Source organism: Haematobia irritans, chromosome 5, assembly GCF_050003625.1.
Source record: "Haematobia irritans isolate KBUSLIRL chromosome 5, ASM5000362v1, whole genome shotgun sequence".
Taxonomy (NCBI): domain Eukaryota; kingdom Metazoa; phylum Arthropoda; class Insecta; order Diptera; family Muscidae; genus Haematobia; species Haematobia irritans.
Window position 1 is genome coordinate 577230 of NC_134401.1, and position 20116 is coordinate 597345.

Here is a 20116-nt window from a genome sequence, read left to right on the forward strand (position 1 = left end):
ATACGAAAACAATTTTTAAACAAATGCCACTATAACAAAAAAGAAAAACAATCTATAGCTTATCGGACTATTGTTGATTACCTTTGAATGTGTATTCGTTTATATGCTACATCGATGGAAATGCAATACATCAAAAATGGAAATATTAAAGGCACGTAAAACATTGAAAAAATCTCACATTGTGGGCTTATATGACCCAGCAGACACAATGAAAGGTGAGAGTAATATTGTATATTCCCCCCTTAAGGTCTTTGCCATCACTCAATTCGATTGCCATCAAAGTGGCAAACCAAGTGGATGTTGAACAAAAAGTTTATTGAATTAAAAAAGGTATAATTCAGTCGAGGAATTTCAAAAGAAAAATAATACAAATCCACCCATTGGGTATTTTTCATTGAATATACATAAGCTCTTGTACATCGATTGCTTCCGGAGAATGTAGTTATCTTGCGAATGAAAAGTTTTTTTTTTTTTTGTATTCAAGAGGATTTTGAAACTATCTACTTATAAGAACAGAAAAAAAACTTATCGCAGTATCACGTAAATATGACTTTATAAAAGGGTTCAATTAAAAACATTTATATATTCTGTTAGCCAATAATCAGGCCCGTTTAGGGGAGACCAATCACAGTTATGTTGATTTAAATGTCCGACTTCCATCTGATGGTACGCACACAACAATAGAAATCTCATTTGGTTCACTTTAGAAAGCAGCACTGCAATATTTTTTTGCTTTTACTATTAAGAAAAATTGTTTATTCAGTCAAAAAATGCTGACTTCAAGTGCATTTCGTTGAATATTCCATACATGCCAGCCTCGTCCTTGGTTCACATTGAAAAACTACAACCATATTTTCCTGGTAAAATTTCTACTTTATTGTTTTTCTTCTACTTTCAAAGTTTTTCGAAAATTTACCATCAATCGATATTTAAAATAACCCCCTTTTACATGAATGTGCGTAGACTCCGTAGCAGTTCATATTTAAAAGTTGTGACGTTTTTTTTGGCCTCTTATACTTGGCCCAATTCATAAGCATGGAAATGGTTGATTGCAGTATTGCTGAGAAGGTGCACCATATCCGTTTTTTTGTGGAACATTCATGAAGTTTTAATAAACTCTTTACATTACGTGCAGATTGATTCTTATTGACTTTGCTTTTTGGAATTTCCCTTAACGAGAGAATAGCAGGAAGGAAATTTCATATGAATATTCAAAAGATCCACACATACACACATAAAATGCCCATAAGAATACTTATGATTGTGTACTTTGAAGAAATGGAACTTATCTTGAAGAAGAAATTAAACTTATGTTGCATGTGGACAATTTCAAGCTGCGACGGCATAGGTCAATAATTTCTCTATAGAATGGAAGTTTTATATAGATAGAGTATTCCTTGTCTTTAATCGGGAATTCGCGGGAAATTAAAAAAAAATATTCACGTATTTAACAATTGAAAGCGGTAGCAGTGTTCACATAAGCAAAACTTCACTTGGTTCCTAAGATCTTATTGGATTCATTAATGTTGGCCGGAAATCATAGTGATCTCTTGAAATTATGGCGCAAATATTTTTATGGTAATTCTAGGAGTAGCTGTATTATCTACAGCTACTCCTAGAATTACCACAAAAATTATTTTAAAATCGATACATATGAATGGACATACGGTGAATATGAGTGTGTAAAACTATAACCGCAACACTTTTTTTTTGCAAATTTTAAAAAATCCGACTTTTCCAAATTTTCATAAAACTTATCTTCTTTTTAAATTATAAAAAAGTCTACTAGTTGACATTTTGATTCTAATTACAATCCCTAATGTACCCAGTGCATTCAGACCTCAATTTGTCTGGCATGTTGTGGTCCTAACTTAATTAGAAAGAGTATGCATGCACAGCAAATGACATAACGCAACAAATGCCTATTCCGACCACCGAATGCAATGCCTACTTCAAATTAAATTGCCATTGAAGGTTTTTGTATGTGAGACATTCCACAATGAATTGTATGATTGAGATAAAATTTAGATTAGATAAACCATAAGAAATATCCTATTATATTTGGAAAAGAATCGTTCTACATCAATCTCCTACATTTTCTTTTATAAAAACTTAATTTTTTATGGCCAAGGTCTATCGTTTATATTAACTTTGAATGAAAAAAAAAAAAAAACAGAGTTAAGTAAAATAATTTGAAATGAATCTAAATTGAACAAATTTAATATAATATAATTAATAAATTTAACTGATTGGTTCAATACTCTATTGGTAGCGAAGCCGATACAATTTGTTTTTGTATTAATAAGTATCATTTAATATTTTTTCCTCTGCCAATTTCTCATAGTATGGCCCATATGCATAGAATACATTTAGTTGCCAGGACACTTCCACTACTAATGAAATTGCTTTGATTTTTTCAGTTCTTAAACGAATCAATATTGGGCTCTATTCAATTTGGGTGAATTATCCATAGCGTATATAAAATAAATGATTTAATTTGAATATTTTTGCTTTCATTTTTTGTTGAGCGCAAAAAAAAAGTTGGCATCATGGACATTTAAGCAGAGACAAATGGGGTAGACAGTCGGCAAAGACACTGACATACAATGGAACAATAGACTAATTGGCAAAGCGCCATTTTCTAACAAGGATATAAGGACCTACAAGAACATATTATCCATAGCCATAAAACCGATATTGACAAATGACAACCAATAACGAATTGAAATACAAATGCTAATCAAGGGACTAATACAAAAATGTATATTTTGATATACATATTTTCTAATTAAAAATCAAATTTTTGTGAGGTGTTATATGTATGGAAATTAATTGAGGAGATGAAGTTAGGATAAAATAAAATAAAACGGTATTTTTTATTAAATTTAAATTGCGGAACCAAACTTTTAGTTGTATATATGGAAAATTTGGCTCTAAAACAACAAATCATTCTCTTGATGTTAAGTGTTATTCTTTTAACTAAACTCAACCTGGGCAACATGCGAGTAATTCCTTAATGCATATGTATATTAATTATAGGACAGTTTTATTAAAAATTTGTTTTTCATATCGATAAGCAAATTTTTATCTTCTTGCATTTGTTAGCAAATTCTCTAAAGACAAATTTTGTGTCTATAAACTATTGTTTATGAGTCGATGTTCCAAAATGTCCAAAGGCAAAAAAAAGGAAATTGATTGGAAGCTATAATAGTTCCAGTTGTACTAAATAAAGATTTCTTTCCCACTCAAAAAATTATTCACGACCAAGGAAATTTGTTGCCGTTTTGTATTTGGCTACATCTTACAATATTGGTAAGTCCAATATCAGCTATCGGTTGTAGCAAGAGAAAAGTTATAAAATTTCGTTCCTGAGAAAAGAAATTGTAGAATGATATTTGGTATTAATTTGGCTTTCTATTAAGTAGCTTATACCAAAGCAGAAATATCAGTCAGGCATTAATGTAGCAAAAATTTGCTAAATACCTCAAAACGTCACTTAATCAATACTTCCATATAGGAAGTCCTTTGTCAAAAGGAGGCATGATGACAGCAACCAAAGTACAAGAACAATTCGCACATGAATATTAATGACATGCTATTTGTATGGATATCTCAACCCATCTGTATGACCATATACTTTCACTCAACTTGGACAAAATATTTGTGCCCACAAGTATGTACACAAAAACACATTGAAATATAAGACCAAGACATATGTATATTTGAGGAATGAAATATATATGGCTTGGCTTTCATATTCCTAGATTTTTGATTTTTGTACAATACTCAGAAAGCAATATCCTTAATAGATGTCACTGTACGTATGAGTGCTAACATGTGAGTTGGAAAAATTGCAGATTAGCTTCTTCGATTATCATAGGAAACGATTTCAAACGAAAGATAAACTTGAAAACATATTTTAAATTCAAAGACACATATAAAAATAGTACAATTTATTATATTGAAAAAAGTTCGCAAATTGAATAGTTTAAAATTACACAAGAAACATTTTTAAATATCCCTTTTACAGTTTGCTTTTATTTTAATTAATTGTAAAAATTAAGTTCGACGTCAGTTTAAAGCAAATTTCCTTATATAATCAAAAATTAAAAAAAACAAAAACTAAAATGTGCCAAATTTCAAGCTAAAAGTTCGACGTCAGTTTAAAGCAAATTTCCTTATATAATCAAAAATTAAAAAAACAAAAACTAAGATGTGCCAAATTTCAAGCTAAAATTAAACTTTTGACTCGAAATTTTTTCTTTAAAATAAGTGCCATAAATTTGGGTTTATTTGCTTCTGAGCAAAGTACTTTTACTTTATATGTGGGTCTATTGAAGTATAGAATAATTTATCTAATTTCTTTAAATTTGGTACGTGTGGTTTAAAAATGAACTACGTTATGAGTTCTAACATCTCAAACAAAAATTGGCAAAAAAATGTTTTCTGCTCAGCATGGGATCTAAATAACATTCGGATCGCGTATGTCATCATGCAACTCCCGAAATCGGCGATATGCTCCAAAATCCCTAAATAGCAAGAATATATGCAAATTGAATTGTATTAAAAGTCCGAACATAGTGTCATCCTTGAGTTCTTTTTAGCCATGTCGTTGAAACATTTTTCTTTTATACCACAAAAACAAAATATTAATGGGGTTAAGAACTTGATCTACTTTCCATATTTGATGATTGTCTACTCTGCATTTACATTTTAGCTGGAAATATATTCAAGACAGAGAAAAAAGAAAGAAGAGATGAAGTGTAAGCAGAACACTAAAATAAGAGTTTTCTTTTCGGACCTGAGAAATTTTAGATAAAGTTTTCTACAACATTTTCATTAAAGTAAATAAAATAAACTATGACCTTAAAGAAAATTTTTTATAACAAATGGGAAATTCATTTGTCAAAAATTTCGTAATGTATTTTTTTTTTGGTGTATATAGTCCGATATATATATATATATATATATATATATATATATATATATATATATATATATATATATATATATATATATATATATATATATATATATATATATATATATATATATATATATATATATATATATATATATATATATATATATATATATATATACTAAGTTCCAAACATTAATTCTCAGACATTTCCTTTTGTGCTGTTCGTAAAGAGTAAATCCACTTCAAACAAAATGCGATGATATGAAAATATTTGAAATTTAAATATGAGCTTTAAGAATTTAATAATGCCCACTATTGAGAGCTTGCATGATTCTCATTACTTTTTAATTTTGATATACTTATTACCATTTTATTTGCATCCGGGACTTAAAATCCAGTAAACGTTAATCTACAGAAGCAATTTTTTTTATATACATAGATTATTATCCAACCCTTTCACATACATACATTTTTTCCCATAGCATACTGACACTCGACCATGTTAAAATTCCATGTAGTGATGGTGTTGATAGTCGCACTACTATGCATTCATTTGCACGATATTTTTCACACGTTCGGTTCAACATAGCCCCATGAATCCTTCAGCCTTGATGCCTGAACCGATGCTGGTGACAAACGAATAGCTGACTACATTATGTGTGAAATTTTCCTTAGCATATATTTTTCACTCTTTATCTTCTTTATGGGGATAAAATAAAAGCCAGGCCGTTCAGCGGTGCAGCAGCACCATAAATGCACATGAACACAAAGTTGGAATGGCATGGAATTATGTTATGGAATATTTTTCTTTGCGGACAACGTAAATAACAAAGGAAATGCATTTCAAGGATTTTAATCAAAAGAAAAGGAACTATTAGATTCAACAAATCTCTTCAAGATTTAACAAGAAAACTATAAAATTTAACAAAACCGTAAAACCGTATTCCATCAAAGCTTCATATTATATACACAAATGCAATATTTTCGTTAAGGGTATAGAGATAATAGAATGAATTTGCCGAGAGAGAGAGAGAGGGGGGAGAGATGAAAAATAGGAACAAAAGGACCTTTTAGAATAAAAAAAAGTGTACACTTTAGTATGTTATGTAAAAAATAAAGTTGTACATTCTCTCTCGATTGAAAATAGGAAATTTTGAAATATGATTCTATAGAAATAAAAAAGAATAAAAAGAAATAAAATAAACAAATAATCCATGTCCAATAAGTTCATATTAAAATTGTAATAATACGTAAAGAAATAAATTAATTTTATTCGCACACAAAATAAAATGACAAGTAACGCCAATTGTCAGCTCAGAAGAAAAAAAAAATAATTTATTTATCATTTTTAGTGAAAAAGAGTTGAAACCTGCATGTATATACAAGGTAGTTCAAGATTTTTGAGTTTTCACTTGTCATCATTTCTTAGTTTAGATTTAAAAAAAGGAATCGAATCTCGAACTTATTTCAAAGTCAACACTCAAAGTGTGCGCTATAATATTCTCTTTTCAAACAATTGCAAGATATTTCCCGATTTCTGAGATCTTTATACAATAACGAAATTATTCATAAAAAAAGTCGACGTACCGGGCTATTTAAATAATTTTCTTTTAATTTGAAATGCTTTGACTAAGTCCTTTTTTTTTATTAAATTTTTGAGTTGTTCAAAATCCATTTTATGTATGCGTATTTTTTTATATATGTATACATTTTTTTTCAGTATTTTCTATGCGAAAGTGTTACAAAAATCTGTTTGGGGTCCAATAGTTTAGGTTTTTAATGAGAAAATTTGATCAATCTAATTTTCTAACATAAAAAAATTTCTTTTTTATTTATTCTTTCTCCACGAATCCAAGTCGCAAGGCCATATACGGATTCCAAATCTACAAAAACATAACAACAATCATAAATTATAAAAAAAGATACATGAGCTTAAAAACAAGAAAAAAACATAAATAGTATTAATAATCGACTAACAGATTACACAACAATTGAAGAAGTTAACAAAAAAATTATTATAATTACAAAAATTTCCATAAATATTAATTTATAATTTCAATTCCATGGAAAACTTTATTACAATTTTTTTTGTGATTTTTTTGCTCTGGAATTCATTTGACTCATGAACAGGTCATAAATTTTATTTTCTGGTCGATAAATTTCAAATTGTGTTGTAGACATTGACATGCTTCCCAGGAATTGTAATTAAAAAATAATTCCAAAGGTGTGAATCATCACTCTAATCAACGCTTGGACTAATGAACACATTTCCATGGCCAATTTATTAGCCTGTCAAAAATTGCCGATAGTAAAATGAAGATGTTCAAATAAATCCAAAATGATTTTTGGCCATTGATAAAATTATAGATAAAAATTGATTAAGAACGCACGCGCATTATATACATACATATATACCATTTTATCCTTAAGGTCCTGTTACTTGCGAGACCTTTATAGCGTTTATAATTAAATGGCTGATTCCGCTTGTACGATAATTCACATAATCATTATTTGTTGACCATTCGGTGTTGAAATTCAAACAAACTGTGGAGATTTCCGTTTTTGTTCGGTTTCGTGCAGAGCACAGATTAAAATCTGGACATCTACTCCATCATTAATATAAAGACTTTGCCCACTCAAATAAATTAAGTTACTCGCATTTAGCTGTGACACCTTCGCCTAATGCTGGCGAAAAAGTGTGATACGATTTGTTTCTCTTAAATTGCTGAACAAAATATCCATTTGGCTTGTGGAAGGAGCAAAGGATGCCTTTGGCAGTGCCCTGGTCATGCCACAAATTCCATTTGTGAGGGCGATTACGCAGTCGTTCAGAATTCTAGCATTTATGCCACTTGCTACAAGAGCCTCTGCATGTTTTTCAAAAGCCTGCGGGGCTCTGTGTCTGTTTCGTTGTATTTGCAAATGAAAATCCCCCGTTTTCTACAGAGGTCTATATGGGTTTGGGTCTGTTTGCACAAGGATGTGATGCTTTTGTGTTCAAAAGTTCTCGTCGTGCTACATAATTTATAACGCCACACGTAAAATGTTCTTTTTGTTCATATCTCCACTCGCTGGCAGCAACACTTCTTGGTTCCTGTATATGATGAGGTTGAGGGACGCTGGATCATGCTATCCAGACCCACGGTTCGCAGCACTTTCTGATATTTTTATATTTTTTCCCATTTGGCGGCACTCATCACACAGGGGGTATACGACCTACTTCCGACCAAGTGACCAACTTTTCTAAAAAACATAGCAAATGTTTTTATGTTGGCAGTCCTTTTTATTTGAATTTCATTGTAGGTATTTGTCTTTCATTCATGAATGTGTTAGAGCAGTTGGGCACTCCATCTACATTCCCTCCCACACACAAACGCTCAAACGTTCTTGCATTGTTTGTAGCCTCAAAAATGTTTGAAACAAAACAAAATAAGGATACATATTTCATTTTTCGTTATTGCACATAGAAATACACAGACTTTGTGGTTAGTGTATCCTTATATGTGGGAGGAGATTCGTGTATGAACGTGAATACATGAATTTTGCTCATGTGAATCTCTTGCAAATAGGGAAGAATGGAATGTAAAAACGCCATAATCGTTTAAATATTTCCGTACTTTGGCTTTGGTTCTGTTTTATTGCCAAGCAGTTTTTGTCATTCTCATTGACATATATACGCCATTGCTATGGAGTTGAGTGGAGGTAAAGAGGAGTGTTTTGTTTGTTAACCAAAAAACAAAAAAACAGCAAAACAAGGCAATGAATATTTTTTTCAAGGCCATCGTGTGCCAATCCAACTTCTTTTACAAACTTTTGCTTTTCCGGAATTTTTTGATATCTAAAAACGTATAAATTTAGCAGCAAATTTGCTGGAAATATAATTATATTATAAACCGGATTACCTATCGCAGCCTCCATCTTCCATCCCCTCCCCTCTCCGAGTTTGGAGAGAAATTTTCAAATTGTGGTATAACAACTTAAGTTTTCATTTTCAGCAGTTATGTATATTTGCATTGTTATGCTAACACAACGAGGCCATAGGAAACCACAGCACTTTTCTTAATGGCTATAAGGAATTGAAATTAAAATTGGAATTATTACTTCACCACAAGTGATACAATTCCGAGAGAAAATAATTTGAAAAAATGTTATTGTATTAATTATTTTCCTTCCGCAAAGTGAGTTAGGAAACGCTGGCGGGGCTTTCAATTAGAAGCAGAAATATTATTTAAAATAATTAATTTCTTTTAGCTGTTCATAAGAAAATACGAATGAAGAACAAGTTAATAATGGATTTTTGGAAGAACTTGTAGCTCTGACCAACTATAAGCATAATAAAATTATCAATCCAAGAGTGCAGAAAATTGCAAATTATAATAAACTTATTTATACGGACAGTAGCAACTAGGGGAAATATTAGAGATCAGTAGGCTTATAATTAAAAATATGAGGATTCCTAGTTTAAAGCAGTGCCTACACCCAAAGAAAAAATACTTTCCTCGGTAACGAAATGTAAGACTAATAAAATTGCCCTTTTTCATAAATTATTTTCTTTACGAACATATAAACCCGAATTTATGCCAAGCGATGCAACGGTTGTCTCCAATATTTTTTTGCTTCTAAAGAAAATTTATTTCCGTTAAAAGAAAATTTCGCTAGTCTAAAATTTCGTTCCTTAGAAAAGAAAGCTCTTTATCCAGTGCAGGCATTCCTCCTGATTCGAATAAATCATGTGCGTCCATCATGATAATCTTTTTGTCTAGTGCTATAGTTTTTACAATAATTCTCAAAGCTATTAATTAATCGGCTTCAGTTTTGCTACCGAAAAATAGTTTTACTTTAATTTGTTCTGAAAAAAATTATGCAAAATGGAAATACATACATATAGCAATAAAAATAAATAAATTGCTCGTCTTTTCCACTATAGAATTAATCAGTAGCTCTTTAAACATTCTCATAGAATTTAATTGTTTCACTCACTTATATTGAATTAAATGTGTAATATAAATAATTATACAATAAAAATAAATGTACACTGTGGCAAGCTAGAATTTTCCTTTTAGAAGTCTTCTACTAATCCCTGTCGCCTTGGTGTGTAGTGCAAAAAGGCTTCTATAACAAATTGCTTGTAATTATTCAACGGGGAATTGTTTAGTTTTTGGCATTTTTCTATACCTAAGATAAAGCAATTTTACCTTCGTATACATCTACTTACATATACGGATAATCCTATATAAACAATTTAACTAAAACATGGCCATAGTAGCGATGCAAAAAGTTTCCGAGACAAGGGAATAACCACTACCAATGAAATGGTATATCATTTTCTTCTCTCAAGCCTCATTTGGGTAATTGGATACCACTCGATGTGGGGTGTAGAAGATTATTTTTGTGGGGACATTAAGCAAAATGAATAATGACATCCATATATGGATACTATGGAGCTAGCCATAAAACTCTCAGTGTAATGCTGTGATTTGGATAATAAATGATTTCACAACAACAAAAACATGAAACACCAAATTCCCAAGAAAAACCCCGAGACTATTAATTTATGTGAAAAGTATGTGTGATTGCCAGGTCGCCATAAATATGAATTTATCAATGTGTTTGTTCCCGTCCATCTATCCATCCTACCCATACAATGGAATTTTATTCATAACACAAGAATACACTATGGTCTCTCAGGCTTATTGTGTGGCAAAATGTATAAGTGCATAATTGTGGGATGTAAAGGACTGGACTGGATTGTTAATCTCAAGGGCAAGTAATCATTGGGATATAATGAGATAAGCATACAGTCCACAGTATGTAATGATGAGGGAGATGATTATAGCTTCGTATCAAGGATCATTGTCTATATAGTTAAACATCAACGATGATGGGAAAAGAAAATTAATTATTTTACATTAAATTCTGTTGTAGTAATTACGACATAATCAAAATTAAGATATATCAGAGATGAGCCTGTAATCATAAGAATTTAATGAAATATTGTCTACATTGACGTTGGTTTGGTTAAAATTTAATTAAACCAATTTTTAATTTATTTTAAAAACTCAAATAGATTTAATTATTTATTTAAAAATTTTAAAACCATAAAAATTATATGATATTTATGATAATGATTTAATTTTTGGACTAATATATATTACAAACAATATTTGCTTAATAAAATGTGTGAAGTGACACCCTGCGTATGAGCTACGTCACGCAACCAAATACTTATACGCACTGGTAGGCTCGATTAGTCATGGCGTAATACAATATAATCCAAATTAAGTTAAATGATGCATCCAATGAGGACTACCTTTCTCAATAGCTCTCATGCCCAGAGGCATGGGTTCAATCCCTGACTCTGTGCTTACAACGCTCATCAGTACCGACCCGGTAACTATTTCTGAGTACTTAGGCATGTAAATTTATTTTATATTTTTTGAATACACCAATCAATGACCTATTTCATATCAAATATAGCTTTGCATTGTGTCAACTGTAATGTAGATATAATAATAAGTTTCAATATTAGATAAAAAAATAAAAAAATATTTTCACATTTTGTTATATATCGTTGGTTATCACAATCAATGCAACCAATGGTCTTTAAATGGAATGCACTATTCCTTTTATTATTTGCTACCTTCTTCTCTACACTTCGCTTGCTAATTCCAGTCAAGTCATTTCATTGGCCAATGAGCCGTAACGCATTCCAAAATGTACATGGGCTCGAAGGTTTGTTTATTTGTATGCAAGCGTGAGTGTATGTAGAAAGACTTTTCCAATGGTTGTCACATAAATCTCTTCTTTCATGTCTGTACATGACTTTGCCAATGATATTTTTGTACACCGGTATTTGGTATTCAATAATTTATGGAATTTCTTGTGGAACAATGAGGTCTAGAAGTTACATTGCCACAATAGAACGTTGTATTTGGTGACCCTCTTTTCGGAAAATTCGGCTCGTCTACATGTGATATAATGTGAAAGATATGCCTATTGAACGACGATGTTGTGTCGTATGTGTATGTAACATATGTATGTGGTGGTTACACTTGGAATAATAACAATCACTAAATCTTAATAAATATTTTATCAGGTGCCAAAGCATGAAAATCTTTATAAATAATTAACCACAAAACGAGCAAACAAAATAATTACTTCTACGGGCAATAAGAATTTCGAGAGTGTGTCTCTGTGAGTGCAAGTTTATATATTTCTATGTGTCCTTGTGTGTGTGTGTAAGAAAGTACTTACTTGTCGAAGAAATTAAATGAAAAGGATTTGCTTAAGGAAAGCCTATATAGTTATCGTGCATATAAATTGAAGCTCAATAAAATGTATTTTCATTTCTGCTGGCCGTTACCATGATTAATTGCCTGTACAAATGATTACGATATCCAGGTGGTAGAATTGTTTGTACACGCAAACACTCAATCTTAAATTTTCAATGAATTATGGTAGCATATTTACCGATATAAAAGACAAAAATCGAATAAAATATGTTCCGATTTTAATAGAAATTGATCTAACAACTAATCAAAGTGTTACTATTTCAAAATGAAGACACTGGAAGTTTTACGATCAATCAATTGATCGAATAAATTAAATATTTTTCTTTTTTTTATTGAAAATTGAGAATTGCCAGTTAAGAAATTTATGAAATGTGTGCTAAATAAGAAACAATTAATTCCCCATGGAGATAAGTCAATATCGTCAAATGATCACGAAGACTGAATTAATTCAATTCAAATTCTTCCCAATACAATTATGCCTTTTGCAATTAGTAAAATAAATTTGCATATTAACTTCATCTTACAAATATTAGTATTCAATTATATACATTTTCGTTTAAAGTACAAGAAAAATTTAGTTATAATTTAACTTTCTCCTTTCTATTGTTTTCACAGCTAAGGCTGCAACAAAAATCCAAGCCGTATTTCGAGGTCACAAGGTTCGAAACACCATGAAGAAGTCCGAAACTAAAACTTCAAATAATACTCCAGCCGTTGCTGCCGCCTCTTCAGAAGCGGAGCCAACCAAGGAAGAATTGGAAGCTGAATTCGATCCCAATGACAAAGGTAAGGAGATGTTAATTATTAACTAACACTAAAACCCAATACCAAAAAGTTTTCATTACTAAAATAAAAAACAAAAATGCCTTAAAACCGCAAACGTTGAAAGGATATTTTTCAACTTTCTAATTATTTGCATACATATACACACATATGTATATACATTTTATTTCAAGGACACAATTGTATAAGTGGTGGTGGTGGTAGTGTTGGTTATAGAAACTCATTCATTGTTGAAAAAGGAAATGTTCTATTCTTGTTCAAAATTGAAAATTTCGTTCGCAAAATAATGGACAAAACCACCAACCATTAGGGTTTCTACTCAGTATATTCTGTCTTGCCTTAGTTGCTTCATTTCGAAATCTATCAAATGGTGAATTGTATGTGGCAGCTGGTGGGGGTGTGGTGGATTCTTTAGAATCGTTGTCATCGTTTCAATTGTTCATTTAAATGAGGCTAAAGTACTACGAACTGCTACAATGAGTTGGAAAATAACGTTTGTGGCAGTATAAGTGCGATCCTACTACAATACCCATGGCACAATGAACAATATATACCAGACATTCAGTCAGAAGCTAAACACTCCATGTTTATTTGGCTCACCAAATGACATGCGGCAGGATGAACGTTCGAATGACCGCCGACATTGTAAATGCCAAAATGAGGACAATTGCTTCAATACATCTCATTCTCTCTCACTCCTCGTCTCTCTGTTTCTGTTTGCTCTCACAAAATTACATATCAAGTGGCGTGTGTAACAGCTGTTGAGAGAGGTTGCATTTGTTGCATTGCCAGGAGGTGGAAAATGTTAACAACTATTCTCTACTAATGGAAATTTCATGTTCTAGTAAACGCTCAGAAAACAAATTTTTGCTCTAGTCTTTTTGAATGAATTTGGTATCGATTTGAAGCCAAAATTCGCAATGAATAATAATAGAGTTAAGGGTATGGTCACAATAGGCAAATATTTGACCATAATTAGTGTCAAATTTTTTTCCAAGAGCATTTTCAAAAAAACTGGTTACCGGTTTTAGAAAAAATTCCTACCATGATGTTACATATCCAAAATAAAAATACCAAAAAATCTCTATCCAATATAAAAATATGTTCCTTGGTTTTTGCTAAAAAGGCAAAATACTCTTTTGATTTGTAGGTCATTAGGTAAAATACCTAAATTGTTGATAATTACAGTGTATTCAATTTTACTTTTATGCGAGAGGAAAATCCCCTACTCAAATTAAGTGTATTTGGCTTGGTATAAGGTGTAGCTTAAATTTTGTACGAAGTTGTTGATTTTCATTTCAAAAAATAATTCACTTTTCCCTTTGTTGACACTAAAAAACACACACACACACACGAAAAACATTCATATATAGTCACGGAGACGCTAACGTACAGAAATGTCCTGTGCCACTGAATCGTATACAACTTTCGGAATCTACTTTTTTCGAGTTCGTAGATACGAATAAGAGTTGTAAACGTTCGCCGACGGGAATAATGCGGTGGCTGTTTTTAAATATAGGGTCAACCTACAATTGTCTGAGTAATTTACTTTGTGAAATTGATTGAATTGATTGAGCGTTATAAAAATCTTAACATTATATCTACGATTAATTAAATTAAATTACAAGCGAATTCTCAACTCGTGAGGTTGAGTATATTCGTGAGCGTATTTTTCGGAAATTCGTTACTAATGCATACTCACGAATAGATTATTTTCGTTACTGACGCTCCCGTACTACATTTGATTGATTAATCACTCACGCTGTTGCCATCATCGCAATTCATGACCCACGCGTGAGTCACGAAATTTTTCGTAAGTCACAACAATTTCGTGTCAAGTGCAGACCTCTACTATGGTTAGATAGTAAAACAGCCAGCACTTGAAGAGGCATAGTGATTTTACATATTCATCCTCCAAATCCTTGAGGGTTGGAACACATTATTTCGTAACCCATGAAATTGATTCAATGAAATGTATGTGTATATGTTCTTTGCATTTACATTTATATTTGTATGATTGGGACAATAATCATGTTCCCAACTTTATTACTTTACGTGCTTCAAATGAATGTCACGTTTCTTATGTTCGAAAGTGTGTCAGTTTTTGTGTTCACTAAGTCACGAGACTCAAATCCATATGCAATTGAATATAAATAAAAACCCATTGCACTCAATGATAATTGAAGCATATTGGGAAACCAAATTGAGGTAATATTAAAAGAAAATTGTTAATTGAAATGGAGTAACTTACAGATAAGAAAATTAACAATGTTATAAAATACTTGGAATATTGCTCGTTACTATGCTCATATTGCATAATACATAAATGAACAAACGTACACATTATATTTTGCGTACCTTGTGTATTTAAACCGCCCATGATAACTATTCCTTTTATCAAGTAACAAAAACAAGTTCATGGACAAAATAAAGCCCAGATTTAATATTTAAAAAAGGTATAAATGCTTCATTTTCAGACTTGAAATATACATGATTTTAAGCCGCATAAAATTTTTGGACTCGTAAATAACTGATGGATGCTCTTAAATGTTAAAGTCATTGAACTGTGAAAACAAGGTCACACGAACCATTAGTAACTGCTGTTTGTAGGAGTTTGTGTGCGTGTGTGTGTACATATGCAGCCATATAAATGTTTCATATGAAAATTCACATAAAACAGTGTCATTTGAATCGCCGCCGAATGTGAATTAATCGAATGTGTGTTATATGGAGTTTTATGGCTTAAATTCATTGCGATTGCGATGGATATCCTTATTGGGCCCATCTCGTTTTTGCTCTGTAAATTATTTACGGCAATGGCATACGTGTTTCTGTTTTATTCGCTTTTGGCAATTTCCTGTTTTTATTACATCGCATTTGGAAGGAGAAAAACAAGAGGCTAATAAATTGAGTTTCACTTTAAATATTTTGTTCAACTTCATTGGATAATAAAAATCGGTATAAATTTAATATGAAACTATGTGCTATTTGTTTTGTTTTAAGATTATAATTTCTAGATTTAAAGAATAATATAAGGTCAACCGTTGCTTTTTGCATAGTCGTCACTTGAATGTACCCTCATTTGTGTATTTTATGTTTAGCCCAAATATGTCACTCCAAATTTCACATTGTGGTAGGTAACGTTTTGGTGGTGTCGTCCGATTACTAATTGACCCACCGCGTTTACATTTTACATTTAAAATAGTTGGTTGCGGTCCTCCACTACCCAGGTTCAGTGATGTACACCTTTTAAAAATTGTAATGTTGCAGAACTCATCATCAAAACTTAATTTTTACCGCAACTTAGATAGAAAAATATTGATGGGATTTATGCTTCATCATATTCTTCTCTATAATTGTTATAATTCGTTATATTCTTTAATCTCAAAGTTATATTAATAGCTTTATAAAAAAATAATTGATCAGAAATGTCAAATTTATTTACTTAGTCGTTAAATAGTACTATATTCCTCTATAGAAGCAAGGAGATTACTAGACGTATATTGAATTAAATTCCTTTTTATTGGATAAAAGTTTCAAATAAAATTAATAATTTTTTTTCTTTTTTGTTATTAAAAAGGACCTTTCCTTGGCACCCAAAACACACAAAGTTAGCATCACTTCTGGTTTAGCGAGTCCAAGCATTAAAAACAACCACACTCATACTCACTGTGTGTATTTGAAATACCAAAATGATAAGATTTCCTTATTGCCTGTGTGCCTTCCGTTTCTCTTGTGTGGTTGTGGTTGAAGATTTCCATGGAATAGTTACCATAATCCACATAGTAAAGTTGCCTTAAGAGACGTTTAATAACTGCTTGTTGTTTTTCCCCTTATATTTTTGTTCCTGGTGTTGTTGTTGTACCACAACATTGCCACAAGGTAAGTGTTTTTTTGTCGCACTCAGCTTTTTCTTCATTTGACGAAATGCTAGTGTGAGTGGCAAAGAGAATTAGAAGAGCGAAATTACAACATTTTTGAGGTTTCTTTGACACACATTTTTATTACAACATGTCGAAGCATGTACGCTTTTACTTTGTATAATTTGTTTCTCGTATTTTTTGTTATCGCGATAATTTCTTCACAAAGTATGTATATTAAGGTGGGTAAGGGTGTGAAATGGAATATTTTGGTAGCATCCTCAGTTCGCTGTTGAGGCCACAATGAAAAGTTCAGAAGTCCCGGAAATTGTATTTTCATTTATTAAATGCCAAACAAAACGTGCGCGGAAACACCAAAGATCATGAATTTGTGTGGGTGTGTGTGTGTGTGTGTCTGGAAATGTACAGATGATGCTTAGGATGGCAGCAAAGGAAAGACCGAAGACATCGTCATGTCGTGTAGTATTATCAGTAAAGTTTTCCCCATAGCTGTTTGTCATTTTTATTCTTTGCAAGAAATGAAGGCCATTCCATTATGCTTAAAGAAATTCTGTGGAAAAACTTCGCCAAGATAATTTCATAATAACATTCACAATCACGTGGTAAATGTTTTGGACGTGAACTTAGTTCTTCGCTGCCCTTGTGAATGCGGTTAGAAGGCATCAGCTCTGCACGCCATCTAATTTTGGTTTTGAATTGGATGCGAGAGTTGTGAAATCACATGTTTGCATACGCTAATGATGTGCAATTTGCTTTAACAATAATTGGTGAATATTTTCTCTAAGGCTAAAATTTGATAATTAGACTATGCAACAAATTATAAAAGGTTGAAGCACAAACCAAAAATTTGTTTTTTACTTGTTTGCTATAAATCATTTTAGGGTCTCATAAAGCTCGTTAAATTTTTTCGGACTGTAAACAAAAAGAGACAAATTTCGATAGATAGAAGTAATCTTTTTTTGTGGATAAAATAAAATACTTTATGCGAAAATTGAAATAAATTGTTTTCCTGTTTTGAGATTTCTGGATTTTTAACTACCATTTAGGAAATTCGTTCTTATCATAAAATCCCAAAACATCTAAAAGTAAAGAAAAAACATTTTTATTCCCTTATTAACCATAGTTCATTGTCTTCTTTACAAAATGTCTTAACAAATTATAAGCACAAATTAAAAATATAAAATATTTACTATAAAACTAAGTTAGTTTTATCATCAATTTTACGATGAAAATATTTCTGTTCTATGGACTAATTGGTGTTAGATTCGCATTACCTTAGATTCGCATTACCATTATCATTTTTCTTAAACAAATACACTAATGGTCAAACATTGACTTTTAATTAAACTGAATAGAATTAATTGAGAATTTTAATCATGCCTAACTTTTAACGATTACATTCTTTTGAAATTTGCTCGAACTAAGAGTGTGCAATTATAATGGGAACACCTTTTCATTTCAATGACAAAATATCATATGGAACTACTATATACACGCATACATACCGGGAAACTTTGAATCCCCATAAAAATAGTAAACTGTAGTAGTAGTCAACTCTGTCTGCACTTAGCGTGATAATTGAATATCACCAGCATCATGAATGGCAATGGTCCATAGCTGCACTTAGTCCTACAGAATATAGCAATTTAATGTTGTCCTTGCTGTGGACGACATATGAGGTAGTAAAAGATTTTATTCCATTTTTGATATTGGTGCACAAGTGTTAAACTATTATGGGACTCGTGAGAATTGTAGTTAGACATCATCAACATGCAAAGGCATAATGGAATAGAAACACCATGGGGGTCAAAATGTTGTACATGACATCAGGGTCAAAGCATACTAAATTTAATAATTACAATATTATATTTTGGAAAACGTGCTAGCAATTTCTGATGATCCACACATATATTTGTACATGGTAGCATGGCTTGAACATTTCTATGAATAGTTTTCAATAGAATGTTAATTGCAGTTTAGTCAATCAAACATACAAGCACTTTAAATTTGCCACAAGTTAAAGAAAATCTCGAAAAATTATTACTTTACAGTTTTTGAAGTTTATGCTTACAATTATGATGCTTAATTACTACTACTACTTCTACTTTGAGGCACCTCTGCACCCAAACATGTACAGTCCAGGCGTGTATAGATTTGTATCTGGCGTTTTCTTTTCAATGGCTCTATTAACCATGTTCCTTAATCTATATCTGTCCATAAAGCTCGAAAAATAATTGTATAATTAGATATAATGCATTTGGACGTCAATTGCCTGTTTCGGTATCAGGCTAACATGTAATATAATAAGCAACGATGAGCCCGTCGTAAAACTAGGAAAAAACACGACTAATGTACGCGTTAGAATTGTTGTTGTATCCTGGAAACCAGTTTCTGTTAATTGTCATATGTTGTAGTTGACTGTAGAAACAATAAGCATTGTTCGACTGTTCACCACTTAGGTGAATTCTAACACATTAGCTTTCTAAAAATAAATTTCGTGTTGTTGCATTACTATGTAACAAAACGAAATAAAAATAAGATTAAGGGACTTGTAAGTTATATGAAAAGATGATGTACAGTGGGAGAAAAGATGATTCAATTTGTAAGAGGAAATTTCCCAAATGTTTTCTCCATAAGGAGTTAGCATAAAGGGCCCAAAATTGAGTTATCTCTCCCAGCCAGATCTATACTAAAGGCTGTGGAAAGGTTCATTCGCCCGAACCGAAACATGTACAGTCCAGGCGTGTATAGATTTGTATCTGGCGTTTTCTTTTCAATGGCTCTATTAACCATGTTCCTTAATCTATATCTGTCCATAAAGCTCGAAAAATAATTGTATAATTAGATATAATGCATTTGGACGTCAATTGCCTGTTTCGGTATCAGGCTAACATGTAATATAATTCAAGTTACTCTAATCTGTTTTTTTTTTTCAATTTTTTATTTTTGGTTTGAGTGAAGTTCCCCATTGTATTTAATATATTGTTCGTAGGAAAGATATATGTATATAATATCAATCTAATATTCTCTGGAGATAATGCTCTTAATACATAGTTATAAATAAAACAATGTGTTGGTCTAAAATATTCAATACAAATGATGCCTTCTTATGACAACCCATATTTTTCAGAATAGATTTCTAAACACATCCATTAAAAGGTAGTATTTGGTCACAACTTTTTCCTGGGTATGAAAATGTATTTAACCATGGCTAAATACACCAAGACCGATGCTCA

General features: G+C 31.4%; 1 protein-coding gene across 1 annotated transcript in view; it reads left to right on the forward strand.

Annotated features, from left to right (window-relative positions):
• igl (IQ calmodulin-binding domain containing protein igloo) overlaps nucleotides 1-20116 on the forward strand; it is a 59761-nt gene that overhangs the window by 31324 nt on the left and 8321 nt on the right. Inside the window, exon 2 of the mRNA XM_075313224.1 lies at nucleotides 12832-13002. Within this exon, the coding sequence (XP_075169339.1) occupies nucleotides 12832-13002 (171 nt within the window). The remainder of the gene's footprint in view (nucleotides 1-12831; nucleotides 13003-20116) is intronic.